Genomic DNA, 19,177 nt, shown 5'->3' on the forward strand with positions numbered 1-19,177 from the left:
GGCCCAGGCCCGGCCCAGGCCCAGGCCCCCCGAGCGCGGCGGCTGCAGCACCCGGCTCCGCTCGCCATGACCTTACTGACAGCCGGCCGCCGGGCGGCCGCGCGCCTGCTGGGCGCCAAGGTGAGCCCGTGCGTGTCCGGGGGCCACGTGGGGGTCCCGCGTGGGAGCTGCCCCCGCAAGGCTTTGCCCGGGGGGGGGTGGGGAATTGCACCCCGAGTTCCCAGGGACCCCCACGTGCATGGGGGGCTCGTGTTGGCAGGGCTGAGCCACGCCCCGTGACACCCCCCCCCCGGCTGCAGCCACTCAACCCTGCCCATTGGTGGGGGGGCTCTGCCTCCCCCCCATCCGCGGGGAGCCGGCTGGGGGCCCCCCAAAGGGCTGAGCTCCGGCTTCCGGGGGCGCAAAGGGGCCTGAAGCCGCAGGGCTGGCTGGGAGCTTGGTGTCCGTCCTGGGGGCCTGGACCCCTTGGGGCGAGGCTCTGCTTCGTTCTGTGCAGCCCCAGTGGGATTATTGGGATTGTTGGGGGGGACAGGTGCCTGAACCCCTTAGGGCGAGGCTCTGCTTCATTTCGTGCAGCCCCAGCGGGATGTAGGGTTTGTGGGGAGCTGGGTGCCTGAACCCCTTAGGGGAAGGCTCTGCTTTGTTCCACGCAGCCCCAGCGGGATGTAGGGTTTGTGTGGGGAGCGGGTGCCTGAACCCCTTAGGGGAAGGCTCTGCTTCGTTCCGCGCAGCCCCAGTGGGATTATTGGGTTTGTGGTGGAGGCGGGTGCCTGAACCCCTTAGGGCGAGGCTCTGCTTTGTTCCACGCAGCCCCAGCGGGATTATTGGGTTTGGGGGGTGGGCAGGTGCCTGAACCCCTTAGGGCGAGGCTCTGCTTCATTTCGTGCAGCCCCAGCGGGATGTAGGGTTTGTGGGGAGCTGGGTGCCTGAACCCCTTAGGGGAAGGCTCTGCTTTGTTCCACGCAGCCCCAGCGGGATGTAGGGTTTGTGGTGGAGGCGGGTGCCTGAACCCCTTAGGGCGAGGCTCTGCTTCGTTCTGTGCAGCCCCAGTGGATTATTGGGATTGTTGGGGGGGGCCAGGTGCCTGAACCCCTTAGGGCGAGGCTCTGCTTCGTTCTGTGCAGCCCCAGTGGATTATTGGGATTGTTGGGGGGGCAGGTGCCTGAACCCCTTAGGGCGAGGCTCTGCCTTGGTTCGCACAGCCCCAGCGGGCTGTGGGGTTTGTGTGGGGGTGGGTGCCTGAACCCCTTAGGGCGAGGCTCTGCCTTGGTTCGCACAGCCCCAGCGGGCTGTAGTGTTTGTGTGGGGGCGGGTGCCTGAACCCCTTAGGGCGAGGCTCTGCTTCATTTCGTGCAGCCCCAGTGGGCTGTAGGGTTTGTGTGGGGGGCGGGTGCCTGAACCCCTTAGGGCGAGGCTCTGCTTCGTTCTGTGCAGCCCCAGTGGGATTATTGGGATTGTTGGGGGGGCGGGTGCCTGAACCCCTTAGGGCGAGGCTCTGCTTCATTTCGTGCAGCCCCAGCGGGATGTAGGGTTTGTGGTGGAGGCAGGTGCCTGAACCCCCTAGGGCGAGGCTCTGCTTTGTTCCACGCAGCCCCAGCGGGATGTAGGGTTTGCGGGGGGAACTGACCTCCTCAGGCCCAGTAACTACGGAGCGACCTCGCCTGGGTGGAAGAGTTTAGTTTCTAGCACCGCAGCTTTGGTGGGGCGCTTGGAAGAAGCGCAAAACGGTAACAGCGACTTTCCCTGTGAGCCGAACAAAGGCACGAAACCTCAGCCGCCGTCTTCTCCAGGCCGGGCTGTGCGCTGTGGTTCCCTGGGCTCCACGAAATGGGGTCCTGGCTAGCAATCGCGGAGCTGGAGGGAGGCTGCTGGCGGCCCTCTGACGGGAGGGGGCAAGCGGGGGAGGCGTTATCTTGTATTGGACCAACTTGGGTTGGTGAGCGCGAGCAGCTTCTGAGCCGCACGGCGCCCTCCCTCCCGCCGGTCAAAGGGACATTCAGCGTCTGGCTTGGACTCGCGGCCGGTCGAGTTTCATCACAATCCCCTTCGGCAGCTTATCGAGTGGCACTTTTATTTTGGGACGATTCTGACTTGCTCCCAGCGTTTCCCGGGTGGTGGCTCTTGGCTCCTTCGCCGTGTTTAATGGCCAAGGGTCAGAAAAGCCAGGCAGGGACTCGGGAGCTGTTCGGGCCTGGCTGCTGCGCGGGTGGGATGGGAAGTTTCGTCTGTACAGCAAGGCAGGCGAGCAGAGAAAACCGAGCAGCTGACCAGAGTCCTAGAAAGCTAAAATTAGCACGTTCTTCAGTCTTTGACTGAAACAGAAGCCAAATGAGCCAAGCTTACGGTGACCGGGGTAAATCCTTCAGCTTTATTCTTCTAATCCCGTCTCTCCTGGGGTGGTGTGTTCAGGGGGTTGCAAAAGGAGGGGGAAATCCCGCCTTTGTTCATGTCCAGGAGTGTCCCTGCTTCTTGGGAGTAACGGCATCTTCCTCACCCCAATGCTGTTACGCCTGCGTCGGGCAATTGAATGTGACGTCCGCATGCTGAGCCCGAGGACAGACTGTCAGGCGCGTTCGGGGTGAGGATGTGACTGGAAAGCACTTGGGGCAGTGGTTGAATCCAGCTGGGTTTAGGATGTGAGTATGTTCGTAGTTTCTGTGCTACAGGTGTCCACATTTTGCCCGTCTGAGGGCCACGTTAACATCATGCCAGGAGGCTCCCCCCCCGACTGGCACCCATCGCAGCTGCCCTAGGGTGGCCTGACCTCTGGAAGGAAGGCCCAGGCCTGCAGTGCTCCATCTTGCACCAAGTGGCCTGGCTGCATTGCATGCTGGGAGCCGTAGTTTTGGGTTGTCTCTTAAAGATGGAGTGTCAAAGCCTTGGATACTTTGGCTGCCCTGGCCTGCTAAGGCATCGCCGGTGAGGAGAGCAGGAACTTAGGTGAGATTTGACAGCTACCGGTCATGCATCTCCCACAGCTGCAGGCCCCAGCAGAAGAGGCGCGTCCCCGCTCTGGCCAGGCTCGCTCAGGATCTGATTCCTGATTAGCTCACGCTCTGTGTGGACGACTCCTGTGTAGCCTGATTAGGAGCTTGTGGCTTTTAAATGCCGAACTGAATGTGTGAGTGGGAGATAAAACCCCGGGCCTGCGGTTGAGTAACTGTTGTAAAACCCCCACCTGTTCTTGTGCAGCTAAACACTTGTGGGCCTGAGAGACCTGCCCAGCAGCTCCGGCGTCTGAATTTGCTCTGCTTTGCAACACAGCTTTGTGGCTTCCCCTCTCCTTCCCCACTTAGGCATGTCCTTGAATAGTTACATAATTCCTGGAAATTAATCTCAGGAGATGCAGTTTGGCCCAGTGGATATAGGACACTGGAGGAGCCAGGGGCCCCGGCTTTGCCACTGACTTGCTGTGTGACCTTGAGCCAGTCACTCCCCCCTTCAGCGCCTTGGCTTTTTTCCCCTTCCCGCCCATATCTGTCTAGCTTGTGGTATAAGAGCCAACGGGCCTCGCAGCACTACAAATAGATCATCCTAACCTCCCTGTGGCATGTTCTCTGGGGCGTGGAGGTCACCAGAGGAGCTGGAGAGCGGTGAGACAACGGCACCCGGGGCTGCACAACTGGGAACTGGGCTCGACCTCTCCGCCTGTGAGCTCCTGGGGTCGGAGCATGGCTGGGCTTCCTGCAGCCTAGCAATGTGGAAATCCATTGAGGGGGAGGGATGAGATGCTCGGGTGGGGGGGTGAGCGTAGGAGGGGATGAATGAGAGGACTGGGTGGGTGTCAAACTGAAGCTGTGAAAGCTAAGAACCTTGCCAGCGAACCTGTGGGGTGTGCGAGGTCTCTGCCCACTGAATCATGTACAGTCCAGCTCCCCCATGAGCCTTCTGACCTTAATCTGGTGCTGTCACTGTCCCACCAATCAGCCTCCCCTGGAACTGCAATAGTGGGGTTCTGTCGCCAGTTGCCGGGAAAAGGTTAAAATGACACCGTGCCACTTGGCTGGCCTGGCAGCTTTCACCTCGTGATCTTGCATTGCTCTGGGAGTGTTGTCTAAAGGTCAGGCGCTGGAAGAGGAAAGTGGTGTTTCCAGCAAGCAATTCAGAGTTATCAGTCTGGGGACCCAAATTCAAGGGCAGCCTCTGACACTTTAAACATCTGTACAAGGAAGAAGGGCTAAAATGAAGCCATAGCCAACAGCACCACAGCGCAATGACCCTTCCCGGGATCTGGACTAGGGTAATGACGTGGCGTCAGACTCATGGCTTCTCAGGTCGCAGGGCTCTGCTAAGAGATTCAGACCTAAAGCTCCATGGCCTTGGTGAAAGGCATGTGCCCTGCATTAGGGAGGAGGTGCCCTGTCAGAGGCTGTCTGCAGCTGTTGGGTCGCAGGTTGCAGCTGTGAACGGACACTGTCTGCTGTTATGGAATCTGACCCCAGGATTCCCAGCAGAGCTGGGGATGGAACCCAGGAGTCCTGGCTCCTAGTCCCCTCTCTCTAAACTGTGCGGCTTGCCCTGCCACCTGCACACCAGCAGCGCGTGCGAGGCTCCGTGCGAGGTGAGGGTACAAAGAACGCTCCTGTGGCCCTAGGAGATCTGTCTCCTATCCCTGCTGGGGGAACAGGCTCTGTTCTAACTGTCCCATTGTCCAGGTCAGGACTCACAAAGAAAGGGACGGAGCTCAGATATACTTGTAATTCCTCTTTTCCCTGATGTGCTAAACTCACTGCCTTTTAACTGGAAGAGCTGCAATGTCCGGCCGAGGGAAACAAGGCGGCAAAGTGAGGGTTAAGGCAAAGTCCCGGTCATCTCGGGCTGGCTTGCAATTCCCGGTGGGCCATGTTCATCGGCTTCTCAGGAAGGGTAATTATGCTGAGCGAAGTGGCGCTGGAGCCCCTGTATATATGGCTGCTGTCTTAGAGTATCTGACTGCTGAGATTCTCGAGTTGGCTGGCAACGCTGCGTGCGATAACAAGAAAACCAGGATCATCCCCCGCCATTTGCAGCTCGCCATCCGTAACGACAAGGAACTAAACAAACTACTGGGGAAAGTCACCATCGCTCAAGGGGGTGTTCTGCCCAAATCCAGGCCGTGCTGCTGCCTAAGAAAACTGAGTCATAAAGCCAAGAGCAAGTAAAAGTGATCGAGGAGAAACGGGACATCTGAATCTGTGCTTAAAAATTAAAAAAACAAAACAAAAACAAACTGGAACCAGAAACCAACTCTCAGTGGTAACCATAACAGCCCTGAATGTTTCCTGCTAATGTGATCGCTTTAATCCTCTTAGCGAGCCACTCCCCAGGCCTGGAAAGACTCCTCTGTTTGCAGCAAGTGGTCCCATTTCACACACCCCTCTCTGTCCCTTGCTGCCTTCTACTCCTGTTCCACGTCCAGTGATGCTGTCGGAGCTTCTGAGATCCACCGGCAACATGGTTCTTGTTCTGTGCCTGTGCCTGATGTCTGAGAAGCAGCCTGGGCTAGCAGGTAGGGCCTCAGACTAGGAGTCTGGAAACCTGAATTCTGTTCCCAATTCTGCCACTCACTTGCTGTGTGACCCAGGGCAAGTCTCCTTTCTAGACTGGAAGCTTGTTGGGCTGGGGAGCGGCGTGTGCCCTGTCAGCTCTGAGACCCTCCTGCTAGATTAATGCTTTGTCTTTCTCCTTCCACTGTTTGTGTTCCAGCCCCAGGCCAGGCTCCGGTTGCTTTCATCTCTGAAGCAATGTGCAAAAGAACGCGGCTCTTGAGCTGGCTGAAACATTGAATAACAATCAGTCCCTTCGGTGGAGAAGGTTGGAAACAGGTTTCCCATCTTGCCCCTCTACCCTTTCCTCTGGTAATCTGCCAACTTGCAGGGGGGCTGAGCAAAACCGACTCCAGACCCCTTAAAACAGGGGTAGGCAACCTATGGCACGGGTGCCGAAGGTGGCACGCCAGCTGATTTTTTCAGTGGAACTCTCACTGCCCGGGTCCTGGCCTCCGGTCTGGGGGCTCTGCATTTTATTTAGTTTTAAATGAAGCTTCCTAAACATTTAAAAAACCTTATTTACTTTCCATACAATAGTTTAGTTCTATATTATAGACTTATAGAAAGAGACCTAAAAATGTTAAAATGTATGACCGGCACGCAGAACCTTACATTAGAGTGAATAAATGAAGACTCGACACAGCACTTCTGAAAGGTTGCCGACCCCTGATTTAAAACAATCCTCATCCTGCCGTAGGGCTAAAGCTTTGCAATAAAGCCGACTCTGGGTGGAGGCCTTTTTGGTGGGGAGGATGCTGGGTGTGGGGAGATAGCCGAACAGGAACACGTTTTGGGCCAACTCTGGCCCCCCATAATGAGAGACGTCTGTGACTCAACTTCCTTTGTGCTGCCCAGCTGGCTGGGACGAGAACAGGAAAATGGAGCAAAGCTCAGGGCTATTAACTGCTCTGGTGGAGGGAGAGGGTGGAATTTCATTCCTAGTTCAGTCTGGGGTTTGGGGGTCAATCGCTTTGTGCCATCTACTCAGCTCACAGACTCTGCAGCAGTGTTGTGAAACTGCCGAACCTTCCCAGCCAGCAGGACCGAATGGAAAAACCGAGTCCCTTGCTAGCTCTGCCAGCGTCGTCCCTCGGGGACCCTGTGTGTTCCACAGAACCAACTGTCTGGTGTGGGGTGCAGGGGGACCTAGGTCTGTCCCATCTAGGCTGCAGCATGGCTGAGTAGCTGGGATGCTCCCGGACCAGCTGACCCAAGGTAGGAGGCAGCTTTGGCTAATTGCTGGGGCAATGAATCAGAGCCAGGCTTTATTCCCAGCTCTGCCCTGACCAGCCGTTCCTGGCTGTGATGGGGGTGGATATTCCCTCACACACACCCCCTTGGGAGCCCTGGGATGGAGCTAGCAGCAAGGTGTTTAAAACTAGCTGTGCCAATATGGTGTTCCCACCCCCAGGTGCCAGGAGCCCGAGGGTCACCCTCCCCTGACCTTGCTGGAGGAGACGCCCAAGGAGGAAGTTGTCTCCAGGGTAACCATTGTGCGGCTTGTGGTGACTCCGCACTGCAAGACTTTGTGCCGCGCCTGGCGGGTGAATCACCGGCGGGGACCTGTTCTGTGCTACCAGGGAGGGCAGGGCTCAGACTGGGTCGCGGCTCTTTGTCCCGACCACTGGGTGGAGGGGAGCCGGTGGCTGCCCCCTCTCTGGTTGTTTGCGTTTGATCATCGGGGGAGATTGCAGGGCCCTTGGACCTCTCACCCTGCCAGTGTTGACAGGGGCAGGTGGCAGCCCTCTCCCACGGCTGAGCGTGCCCCCACTTGGGTTTGGGGCTGTTCTGCAAGGCAAGCACAGGCTGGTGGGAGGTCTTGGGAATTCCCGGGACTGTCAGCGGAACCATCTGCTCCTCAGTGTCTGCAGGTGTCGGTCTCGCTGCTGGGACTGAACCAGATGTAAATCCAGGAGGCCACAAGCAGCATGGCGCAAAGGGGTGACTAGCGTAGCCTGCAGACACATCCGGTCTCCTGGCTCTGACACCCACCCCCCGGATTGTCAGTTCCAGCCCCTTGGCGTGTTTCAGTGGGACGCCTTTCAGGCTGAGGCAGACCAGTGCGGCTGCTCTCTGCTGGAAGAGCCTTGATCTTTTAAATAAAAGCACCTGTTTGCATAAGAGGGTGAGCTCCGGGCTAGGAGCCGGGCTCCGGGCTCTGTCCCCCACGCTGCTGTGTCACCTCTGCTTCGGTCACCCCATCTGTAAGGAGAGAAAGCGAGAGCACCTCGGTGGGCGTTGTAAGGTTGGACCTGAGGAAGGCATTGCTACAAACGTCGTCAAGGAGAGACATTGGAGAGTTGCGCTTCAGAGAGAAGGGAATATCTGGGTCACGGCTGCTTCCATCCCCATGCCTCCGGGTCCAGGGGAGGGATCTTTGCTGCTTCTGTACAACCTGGGTGGCCTGCTCTGGGACCCACGCCACTTCTTTGAAAGCATTTTCGCTTTGCTCAGAACAACCTCCCTGAAGTTGGGCATCTGATCTGGGACCAGCTGCTCCCATTCCAAGGGGAAACCAGGCTGTTATTCTGCCGAGTTCTCCTGCTCAGCTGCTGGATCGGCGCAGGCCAGGAGGGAACACTGCCACGTCTCGGTGCTCTCCCTCCTGGCACCTCGCAGTACTCTGGGATCAGACCCTTCTGGTCAGCACTGACAGCGGCTGGATATTGACTCCTGGGTTTCTAGAAACTAACTGGCCTGAAAGGATGCCTCCTTTGGGGGCTAAGTTAAGAGCTGCTTCCGCTCAAGCTGAGGTTTGCTTCTCAGTCTGATTGCATCCATGCTGCCGGGAGATTGGCACCGAAGGAAATAAGCGATACCAGTCACTCCCCCCTTGGTCTGTCAGTACAGCAGAAAAGCAGCATGTAGGCCAGGGCTGACCCGCCTGCAGTGGAGAGAGGGGATGGGCACAGCGTGAAACTTGCAGCTTCCATCTTCCCGCTGCGGAGGCTAGACTCTGTTCCTCTCCCCGCCTAGAGCAGGGTTCTCAAGCTCCAGTGCACCGCGCCCCCCTTCGTACAACACACATTACTGCATGATGCGGGGGGGAGAGCCCAAGCCCCATTGCCAGCAGGGCTTATGCTTCAGCGCCAGGCCCCAGCAGATCTAACGCTGGCCCCAGAGACCCCACTAAAATGCAGTCGCGACCCACTTTGGGGTCCTGACTTGACCCACCATGTGGTCTCAATATCCGCTTCAGCACAGGGTTTCTGGGAGCATCCCGAAGTGCTGCTCCTCTTCCCTGAGGCTCTCTTGGGCTCGAGAACAGATAACTCCGGAGGCAGGTTCCCACCCTCGCTGGCCTTGGAGAGGACAAACCTTGGTGTGAGCTGTTCTGAACCGTCAGCGTGAGCCCCTGCCTGCAGCTCTGAACTCGTTTTGGGAGTGGCCGATTTGTCCTTCCTCCCCCCCAGCCCCCCACATTGCAAAGCCTCTACCAGTGCTTGGGCTGGGAGAGGTTAATGCTTTGGCTGGGAGACCTCCAGGGACTGTGACGCCCCAGGGCAGGCTCCTTCCCACGCAGAACCTGCTGGGCTGGCTACAAGGGAAAACCTGCTAGACTAGTTAGGCTGGGAAAATGCCACTTTCCCCTGCAAGCCGGCCATAAGGCCTGGCTTCCTGTGCTCAGTAGCCATCCCCTGACGCTCCTCACCAGAGCAGGAGTGTTGAGCCCAGGCAACAAGACTGGAGCTTCTGAAAGCTCTGCTCTAGGAGTTCTTGTGGGGCAGCGTTCTGGCCTTGGAATCTATGAATGCGACTCGGTGGCCTCCCTGGATCCCAGGTGGCTCCAGTTTTTCATCTTTAACCTCTGTGCGAAAGTTCTTGTGTGCTGTGACCCGGGTGCTGTTTTCCACCCCAGAAGTGGTTCCCTTTTTGGGCAAGTCTACACTGAAATGCTGCATTGGCGCAGCTGTAGGACGCCATACCGCCGACAGAGGCGGTAGCTATGGCAAGGGGAGCGACCCTCCCACTGACATAGTGCTGGCTACATGGGGTGGGGGGTGGGCGGGTATAGCAACATTGCTTGGGATGTGGATCTTAGTGGCCGCTGATGTTATCCCATGTCAGTTTCTAAAGCCTTTGGACCCCCTTTCGCACGCAAGGTTTGATGTGCATGTTGAGATCTTTGCATAGCTGGGATAATTCCACTGTTCCCTGCAGCTAAACAAATCCCCTGACTAGCTGTTCCTGGCCGTTTTCCTAGCGCCACTCGAGGCGAGCAGGATGTTCCAGACCATTTGAAGGAGGGAACAGCAGAATCCCAAACTAGCCCGTTGTGTACAGAACAAATAACCAGATTTTTTTTCCCCAGCCACTTGCGCCGAGAACAAAGTTTGTGCCAGGATTTCGGCATTGCCTGGCCAACTCGAAACATTTTTGCTTGTGTGGGTGCCGCACTGAACGTGTGGATTTGCAACAACAACGCTGACTCCAGCAGCAACCCCGAGAGCAGGCGGCAAACCCGTCCGCTTAGCGCTTCCCGGATGAGTGTGAAGTGCACGTTTGTCAGTAAAAGCGGCCTGGCCCTCTGGGAGGAGAGATGCCTTCTCCAGCTCAGGCGGTGCTACGAACCAGCCCTCCGAATCGAGCGGAGCAAAGGCCCCGATTCACCTTCTGCCAGCGGGTCTCCGCCTTCGTACCCACAAAGCACGTTCTGTGGCACTGGGCTGTCAAGTGCCAGCTGTGCCTGCAAATCTCAAGTCCTCTAGCGGGCAGCTGAGGGTGCAGAACTGCAGGTCGCTTCTGGAAAGCCTGCCCCGGGCGGGATACCTGAGAAAAGGACCCCTCCTTCCCCAGGCACACTTTTCCAATAGCAGCAGCACAAACCCACTGCTGTACAGCTGAAAACTCCCCCCCCCCCCCCCCGCCAGGGCGGTGTGTGGGGGGGCATTACTAGTGACTCAGTGTCCAGCTCATTAGCCAGCTCCCAAATGTAACTAGCCTTGTGATGGGGGCCACTTAGTGTCATTTAAAGGCAGCATTTCAGTCCCTGAGTGACGTGCTCAGAGGAAAAGATTTTGATTTTTTTCCATAAGCATGTGTCTGCATTGTACTAAACCCAGGGGCCGTTCTGCTAACTGGGCCCTACGCAGGCCACAGGCAGCCCTGAGCTCGGGTGCTCGGCTGGTACACGCCAGCGTTAAAGGACCCAGCTGGTCTCGGTCTCTCTCTCTCCCTGATCCGATTGCTCCGGATGCAGGTATTCAAGGCCGCTCACCCAGCTGGATTGGCTGGCTCTGAACCTGCATGGTGCCCACCCCCACCCCTGCCTGTGCCAAGCCAGGAATGACTCATGCTGCTCTCGGGGACCTGCCGAGTGCAGCTGTAACTGACAGGAACAGTCCCGCTCCCTCCCCTGCCAGCTCTTGCCAAGCATTGCGCAGATGCTACTGACGTGCGGTTGGGGGGTGCGGTCGGGGCATGCCCGTAACGGGAGCGTGCTTGATTTGTCCGCTCTCTCCAGACAGAGTGAGAGGTGGAAGCGGTTTTCCTGGGCCGTGATCTGTACGAAGCAAAACGAAATGCCCCGTTTCGTCCTGGCCTGGCCTGGCCTTGCTGACCCAGAGAGAGGAGGTGGCGGAATTTAAATGTGTTTTCTTTGTCGGGTGCACCCACCTCCTGGACAAACTGCTCTGGCTCCAATAACTCTCTGAACTGGAGGTTTGCTTCCACGTTCCCGCTCTGACTCCGGCTCTTGGCTTCCAATCAGTGACCTGGTCAAAGCTGCGCTGTCTAGGTCACCTGCTTGCAGCAGAGGGAAATGTGGGGGAGGGGGCTGTGAGGACACCCTGGTATGATTGTTTCCATGCTGGTGTCAGCCAGGTGATACTGACCTGCCTGGCGTAACGCTGACATAGGCTGTGGATCTTATGCTCCATGTCACTGCCAGGTTAACGTGTAAGAGGTCCTCTCTCTCTCTCTCTGCAGAATGCACCATGTATATTCTTCGCTGCCCGACATGCCAGCTCTACTTCCACGGTAAGTAGAGACCTCTGCCTCTCGCCTCTGGGGAGAATTGGTCCTGGCTTCTCCAGTTCAGCAGCTCCAGTGCTGCTCATGTCCTCACCCCAAAGGGAAACATCCCAGAGCCACAGTTCAAATCCCGTTGCTTACATGTTGTGCTCTGGCCTCCTTTGGAGGGATTTTTGTGCAACACAAACCAGAGATCCTCACTGGCTCCGAGGTCCCCTCCCTCCAAAGCGATGCCAGGGTTAGCGATGCTAAGCTCCGCCGTGGGGCAGTGCTGCCCCTCACCAGCTCTCTTGCTTCTCCCCCCGACGTACAGAACCTGAAAGACGTCCTTGCCAACTTGATTCCCAAGGAGCAGTCGAGAATCAAGAGCTTCAGGCAGCAGTATGGGAACACGGTCATCGGACAAGTCACTGTGGAGATGGTGAGTGTGGCCAGCTCGTGTGGTCTCGGTTCAGCTGGGGCTGGCGCTGGGCTGCGTGGACACCTCGTTCTCGCCCTCACCCTAGAGGGAGTGACCTTTACCCATAAACCCCTGTGTCAGACAGCAAGCCTAGCCCAGTGTCACCCCCTCCCTGCCACGCTGGATCAGTTCGACAGGCTCCCTTTCTCCCTGGATGGGCCCACTGGGGTGTCTAATCTGGTGCTCTGCCCTGGCAGTGGCCAGTAGCTGCTGCGAAGCAGTGGGGAAGGCCCCTTGGTTCGCAGTGGCCCAGATGCACTGCTCTGGGCCGGGCACTCTGTCCTGGCGGTCGCTTTGTGCCTGGAAATCGAGGCGCGATTGCTCTGTCCTTAGTGAGCTCAGCGTGAGACAGGGCACTGGGCAGGCAGGGAATGGAAATGGGAGAGTGGGAGCCCAGAGGCCTCCCCTGGGTCATACGGCACAGCCTGGTGGCTCCACAGAGAGATGGCTGGGGCTGTAACACAGCTGAGCATGCGGGGTTTAGATCCAGCAATCGGTGCTGCCAGAGACCCAGCCAGGTGGTTTCAAAGCAGCAGTGGGATCCCCGTGGAGCAGCATCTCTGCCAGCAGCCTCCTGCGGGGCCTGTGTTCGGGGGAGCGGGGTGGAGGGGAGAGCAGAGCTGTGGCTTAAGGCAGCCGACGGACAGTCAAATCAGCGCTGGTGCCAAGAGGGGCTGCTCTGCTCCCCGGCAGCAGGGTGACGACTCTGGCTGCAGCAAGCAAACTCCTGCCATTAGCGCCCGCTGAACCCCGCTAACTGCCTCCCGGCTCTGTCCCTTCCAGGTATACGGCGGGATGAGAGGCATGAAGGGGTTAATATACGAGACCTCTGTCCTGGACCCCGATGAGGTAAGGCCTCCCCCACTGCCCCCCAGGCCGCCCCCTGTCCTCGGAGACTGATTCCCTTCTTCACCCTTCTCTCCAGGGCATCCGCTTCCGCGGGTACAGCATCCCCGAGTGCCAGAAGCTGCTGCCCAAAGCCCCGGGAGGGGAGGAGCCCCTGCCCGAGGGTCTCTTCTGGCTGCTGCTGACCAGAGACATCCCCACTCAGGAACAGGTGAGGCGGGGGGGCTCTAGGCTCCGATCTCTCGTGGCCTCGCCAATGTGGCTGCGGCCTGTTCTCTGCTCCTAGCCTGGCCTGGTGGGGGCAGGCAGCCTGCGCCCCCAGCCCCTCTGTGCTCCTCCGGCTAATCCCGTGTGGTGTTTCCTCCCGCAGGTGAACTGGGTCTCCCAAGAGTGGGCCAAGAGGGCGGCTCTGCCCTCCCATGTGGTGACCATGCTGGACAACTTCCCCACCAACCTGCACCCCATGTCCCAGCTCAGCGCCGCCATCACCGCGCTCAACAGCGAGAGCAGCTTCGCCCGGGCCTACTCCGAGGGCATCAGCCGGGCCAAGTACTGGGAGGTAGGGGGCTAGGCCTGAGCTGTGCCAGGATGTGCCCTGCCAAGGCCAGGCCCAGCTTGGCTCCCTGCTGCCCATGCCGGGCAATGGAGAGTGGCCAGCCTGCAGCTCCCGGGAGGACGTCTGGCCAGCAGCCTGGCAGCCGTCGAGAGCCGACCTCCCGACACTGGTGGCTGGACACTGGTGGCTGGAAGCTCGAGGGGCAGCGTGCTGCAGCATGGGTGGGTCTGGGGCTCTGCCGCTGACTCCCTCTGGGGCCTTGTCCGAGTCACTTTCCCTTCTGCCTCAGTTTGCCCACCTGTACAATGGGGCTAGTGCTGGGCTGGAGGATGGAGCAATGCTTGCACAGGGCTGGCTGCACCTGTTCTTGTAAGGCAGCCGAGCTGATTTCCTCTCAGTCCAACTCCCTGGCATCAGAGCAGAGACTCTCTGGCCTCTGGGTGTGTAACGGTGTATTATCTGGAGCCCGTGCCGGAGAGACACCGGCTGTCTGGGCGGGTGGGTCTGCGGCTTCTCCTCGCTGCCCTCCAGTAGCTTTCCCTGCCTGTTATCGTCCGTCTGAATTACCTAATTTCCCCTGCACCTGGCACGGTTGGCACCTCCCCACCCTAGCTATGGATGGGTAAAGCGATCTGCTCGCCCAGGGTAGCGCGGTCAGGGGCCTGATTCTCCGTTTCCTGCTCAGAGCACTGGGACATGTTGGGATTTAACCTCCCACAATAGACACGGGCTGTCGCGTCACTGAAACGCAGCCACCTCTGGGGTGGGACAAGACAGCCTTCAAACAGCAACCCCTGTGCGCAGCCGGGAGGGCGCATGGTCACTCTGCTCCGTTCATGTGGCTGTGATTGGCCCGAGGATGCTGCGCCGCTGGGCAGGCCTGGATCAAAGCAGGAAGGTGGGGATCCCTGGCCGAACCGGGCTCCTGCCCTCAGTGAGCAGCCTGCCTTCTCCCTTGTGCCCGCAGTTCATCTATGAGGACTCCATGGACCTGATCGCCAAGCTGCCTTGCATTGCCGCCAAGATCTACCGCAACCTGTACCGCGAGGGCAGCAGCATCGGGGCCATCGACCCAGGCCTGGACTGGTCCCATAACTTCAGCAACATGCTGGGCTACAGCGACCCCCAGTTCATAGAGCTCATGCGGCTCTACCTCACCATCCACAGGTGCAAACCGCACGGGGCTGCGGCCGGGAGCGAGGCTGGCATGGTGCCTGCTGCACGGGGACGCCCTGGGGAGAGGCAGGAGCGTCCCTGTGTGGGAGGAGGCGGCCGGAACTCCAGAGCCCTGCAAACAGTGCAGAGGGGAGCCCCTGCCCCGGTTGGCAGAGCTCAGCAGGCCAGGCCCTGAGCCCCCCTGCAGTTCAGCGCAGGCCGGGGTGGAACCAGGGCGGGCTCTGAAGGCTGCAGCTGCCTTCCGGGGGACCTGGATCCAGCCTCCCCGTCCCACAGCGGCCCCCCATCCTCAGAAGCTGCTTCCTGAATCGGCCAGGTAGGCTGGCAGCCCCCCAGCTTGGGCACTAGGTTGGCTGCTGCCCTCTGCTAACAGTCTTCTCTCTGCAGTGATCACGAGGGCGGGAATGTCAGCGCCCACACCAGCCACCTGGTGGGCAGCGCCCTCTCGGACCCGTACCTCGCCTTCGCTGCAGCCATGAACGGCCTGGCCGGGCCGCTGCATGGCCTCGCCAATCAGGTAGGGGGTGCAGCGCCTGCGTGGTGGGGGGTGGGGAGAGGGGGACACGGCCCCAGCCTCACCCCCCTGCCCTGTCTCGGCGCGTTTTGCAGGAGGTGCTGGTGTGGCTGACGAACCTGCAGAAGGAGCTGGGCCAGGACGTGCCTGACGAGAAGCTGCGAGATTTCATCTGGAATACGCTGAACTCCGGCCGGGTGAGTCCCCGGGGCTGCGGGAGCAGCAGTGAGCCTGGGCAGCTGCCCCCCACCCGGGAAAGCAAGTCTGGAACCCCCCTCCCACCTGCACTAACCCCAGGCCGCCTCTCGCCACAGGTTGTCCCTGGCTACGGCCATGCCGTGCTGAGGAAGACGGACCCACGCTACACCTGCCAGAGGGAGTTTGCCCTCAAGCACCTCCCCAAGGACCCCATGTTCAAACTGGTGGCGCAGCTGTACAAGATCGTCCCTAATGTGCTCCTGGAGCAGGGCAAGGCCAAGAACCCCTGGCCCAACGTGGACGCGCACAGCGGGGTGCTGCTGCAGGTAAGGCGCTGGCCTGAGGCTGGCCCCCCGGGGGCTGCTAGTGAGGGAGGGGGCCTGTGGCCTGGACTCCCCCCACCCTGAGCCAGGTCTGGCTGGGCATCCCACCCAGGGCCCAGCTCTGACCCAGCCCCTCCAGCTCACCCTCCCCAGGCTCAGCAGTCGAGATTCTGAGCCCCCTGGGGCCAGAACAGCCCAGCCACTGCCCAGGCCCCGAGCAGATCCTGGGGGCTGCTCAGCACTGGCCTAACCCCCTGCCCCACTCCTCTCCCCCTGCAGTATTACGGCATGAAGGAGATGAATTACTACACCGTGCTGTTCGGCGTCTCACGGGCCCTGGGCGTCCTGGCCCAGCTCATCTGGAGCCGGGCGCTCGGCTTCCCACTGGAGAGACCCAAGTCCATGAGCACGGATGGCCTCATGCAGCTCGTGGGCTTCAAATCGGGGTAAAGGAAGGGATGGGGGGGTGGGGGGGAGCCCGCGCTTGCCAGCTGTCCGGGAGCTGTTTAAAGAGACAGTACGTTTTTTCCCTTCCAAGGGCCTCGGCCAGCCACTAAATTAAACCTTTCTCTGAGGCACTGACCATAAGTTTCAGGTTATTTATGGTGTAAATTAAGATAAAAACAATCAGCCCCCTTCCCATCCCCCCTGCCACCATTAGCGGCACCTCTGGTAAACTCCTGAGCCAACCAGAGCACAGCAGCTCCCCTGGGACCCCCCCCCCCACCGCATGGCTTTCTAGGCCAGCCCACTCTGTCCCCCCCGGCCAGGATCCTGTACTGTACTGAGTGCTACCTTGTCCCCCAGCCCGCTGCGGTCCTAGGCCCAGAGCAAAGCAGCTTCCTCCTGCGCACTTAGCCGAGCCAGAGCCGGCTGGGGGCGGTGTGGGCGTGTGAACGCTTGAATCACTTCCTTTGCCGTGGGCCAGGGCATCTTGGGCTTTTTCCCCTCCCCAGGGCAGGTCCGTGCTGTACACCAAGGGGATGGACCCTTTCTCATCCCACCCCCTAGGGACTTACCCTGCCTCCTGCCCACTCAGCTCCTTGCTCCCAGCAGGGGCCAGGCCTGCCCATAAGCCCCATTGCTGCCTAGGGGAGGGGAAAGGCTGCGATTGGGCCAGAGCCGGGGGACTGCGGGGGTTGGCCCAGACTAGCCAGGACGTGAGTTCCTGGGCAGCAGGCAGTAGCCACAGGGCAGTGTGGCTAGCCACCTTTTGAGCAGTTGCAGTGCAGACGTGAAGCTGGCTCCTGCCCTTTCTCCCGAGGAAGGACGCGATACACTCCTCCCCCGCCCTGGTCCGTGTGTGTTTGTGTGGATGCCCCTGTCCCCTAACTGCCCCCGGGGCGCTGGGCGGGCTCCGGCTGTGGCCTGGCGCAGCCTTCGGGTGGCTCTGTACAAAATGCAAAATAAATGTTTTTATTAACAAAACGGCTTCCCCCCGTATGTCAGAAGCGCCAGCGGGCAGGATGCAGCCCTGGCCTGGCTGGGGGGGTGCCCCACTGCCAGGGAGGGGCCCTGGGGTTCAGATCCTCAGCTGCAGTGTGATTCCCCACGTGGCTCTGTGGGGGGCACGGCCCCTCCTGCAGGTCAGCAGCCAGGCCCTGAGTAGCGCTGTGAGCCCCCCCTTGTGCCAGCCCCCCAGGAATGCGGGTTAGGTGCTGTTTCCCACATGGCCACACGAGGGCGCCATTATCCTTCCCAAGGCTCTGGGTCCCTGGCTGGTGGGGAAGGGCTGGGTTGAATGGGGCAGGGGCTGCATGAAAGGTCCTAGAAGCTGGCCCCAGCCGAGAACTGTGTAGCCCTGAAGGTAGGCGCTCAAATGATGCCCCCAGCGCCCGGCAGGCTGGTAACCTGACCTCCCCGGCCACTCGCTGCTTTGGGCTGAGGCCCAGAGCTGCCCCTGCAGCCTGGCTCTGAGCGCCAGCCCAGCCAAGGGTTAGCAGAGCCCCACTGCTCCAATCTGGGGCTTTTCGGGGCTGGTTCCACCAAGTCATAGGCCTGGGGATGGAGCCAGTGCCATCTCTCCGGCCCTGTGGGGGGGGGGGCAAGTGCTTCGGGTCCCCAGCCAGCTTTTCACAGCTGCTGAAGCCCCTACTGTTGTTTCCACAACCCACCCGGTCCCTGCTTCCCAGGGGCCTGCCCCCCAGCCCAGAGGAAGCTGCCCCAGCTGTGCCAGGGCTCCCTAGCCCATGTGAAGCAGGAATCTCACCTAGCATGGGGCGGAACTGAACAGCTGGTCCCGGCTCTCCCTGGGATGGGCCTGGCCTGCAGTGGGCCCTGCTGCCAGGGGCGGTGCTTTTCCCCAACGGGCACTGGGGCAATGATGGTTCCTGTAACTAGAGCCTGGGGGGCCAGGTGAGGTCAGGAGAGCCGAGCCGACCCCACTGCTAGGGCAGGATTCCAGCATCCCAGCCCCGCAGCTGCGGCTGTGTCCAGCATTTCAGAGGGCAGAGCCTGAGCTGTCCAGCTGCTGGAGCAGCCCCGTGCTGGAAGCTTGGAGGGAAGCACCCTGGGAGTCATGGCATCTCTGACTCTTGTGGGGTCTGGGGCCAGGCTGCTGCCCCTCAGCCTTTTCTCCTGCCTTGGCCCGCACCCGCGGGTGGAAGGAGACATTTGTTGTCTGGCCTGCATGAGGCCCTCCCACTATCCCACTGCGTCCCTCTAACCGCAGCAGCAGCCGCCCCAGTGCAGGACCCAGCCAAGTACCAGACCCAGCTCGGCATTCAGCTGGGGGCTGGGATATAATGCAGCACGACTAGGCTGGGGGCTTAGCTGGGGGAATTGCACACGGGGGGCCTGCATTGCATTTGGCCGGGCCTACGCTGTTTCCTGGCTGCCGGCTTGTCTCCGTCTCCCCTCATGGCTAATGTGGGATAAGGCCCCTCTGGCTGCGGCAGGCCCCCCCCGCCCACAGGCTCAGCTTTCCCTGGTGGCAGGCGCCTGCCCACTGTGGCTCTGGCTTGTGGCAGACCCGCTGCTTGGCTCAGTGCTGCCCCCATCGCACTCAGCCCCCACTGGGGCTGGGGAGCTGCCTGCTGGTGCTCACACAGAATGAGCCTGGGCGGGGTCCTGCCTGGGGAGACCCACCAGCAGGGTTGGATTTGCACCAAGGGGTGAGCCCTGCTGGTGGGTGCTGAGTGATGCAATCTGGCCCCCTCCTCACTCCCTGCTGGGGGGCTGCCCCTCCAGCTGGTGAGAGCCGGGGCAGCAGCTACCTCACACTAAGGAATGAGAATGGGAAGCCAGCCTGTGGTGCCGTGTGAGGGGCGGTGCAGGGATCAGGAATCAGCACAGCTGTGGCTAGCAAGGGGGGTGGGACTGGGGGGCTGGCCTGGGGGGAGCATCTCGTTGTGGCTCTCACAGATGCAGGGTGGGCGTGGGGAAGGCCCAGGGCCAGCACTGACCTGGCTCCCGGAGGGCAGAGACACTGGTGCTTGGAGAACGGCGGGGAAAGGCCTGATGCTGGCGTGGCTGCAGGACATACAGCACAAGCAGGAGTTGGGGGTCGCCGTTACCAGGCATCTGGGACGTGCCTTGCTGTGCAGTGGGTGCCCGGGGCTAGGGCGTGCTGGCAGTGCAAAGCCAGGGGCAGCCGGTGAGCAC

At 60.2% G+C, this 19,177-nt stretch overlaps 1 protein-coding gene and 1 pseudogene across 1 annotated transcript; both read left to right on the plus strand.

Annotated features, from left to right (window-relative positions):
- CS (citrate synthase) lies at positions 1 to 17,002 on the plus strand. Its single transcript, XM_030554708.1, has 11 exons — positions 1 to 120; positions 11,457 to 11,507; positions 11,815 to 11,922; positions 12,745 to 12,810; positions 12,887 to 13,018; positions 13,178 to 13,366; positions 14,331 to 14,530; positions 14,927 to 15,056; positions 15,149 to 15,250; positions 15,368 to 15,577; positions 15,854 to 17,002. The coding sequence occupies exons 1-11, from the start codon at positions 67 to 69 to the stop codon at positions 16,022 to 16,024; spliced, it is 1,413 nt and encodes a 470-aa protein (XP_030410568.1). The 5' UTR covers positions 1 to 66; the 3' UTR covers positions 16,025 to 17,002.
- Positions 2,643 to 5,178, plus strand: LOC115647857 (annotated as a pseudogene).
- Positions 17,003 to 19,177: the final 2,175 nt, after the last annotated feature.

Source organism: Gopherus evgoodei, chromosome 3, assembly GCF_007399415.2.
Source record: "Gopherus evgoodei ecotype Sinaloan lineage chromosome 3, rGopEvg1_v1.p, whole genome shotgun sequence".
NCBI classification, from domain to species: domain Eukaryota; kingdom Metazoa; phylum Chordata; order Testudines; family Testudinidae; genus Gopherus; species Gopherus evgoodei.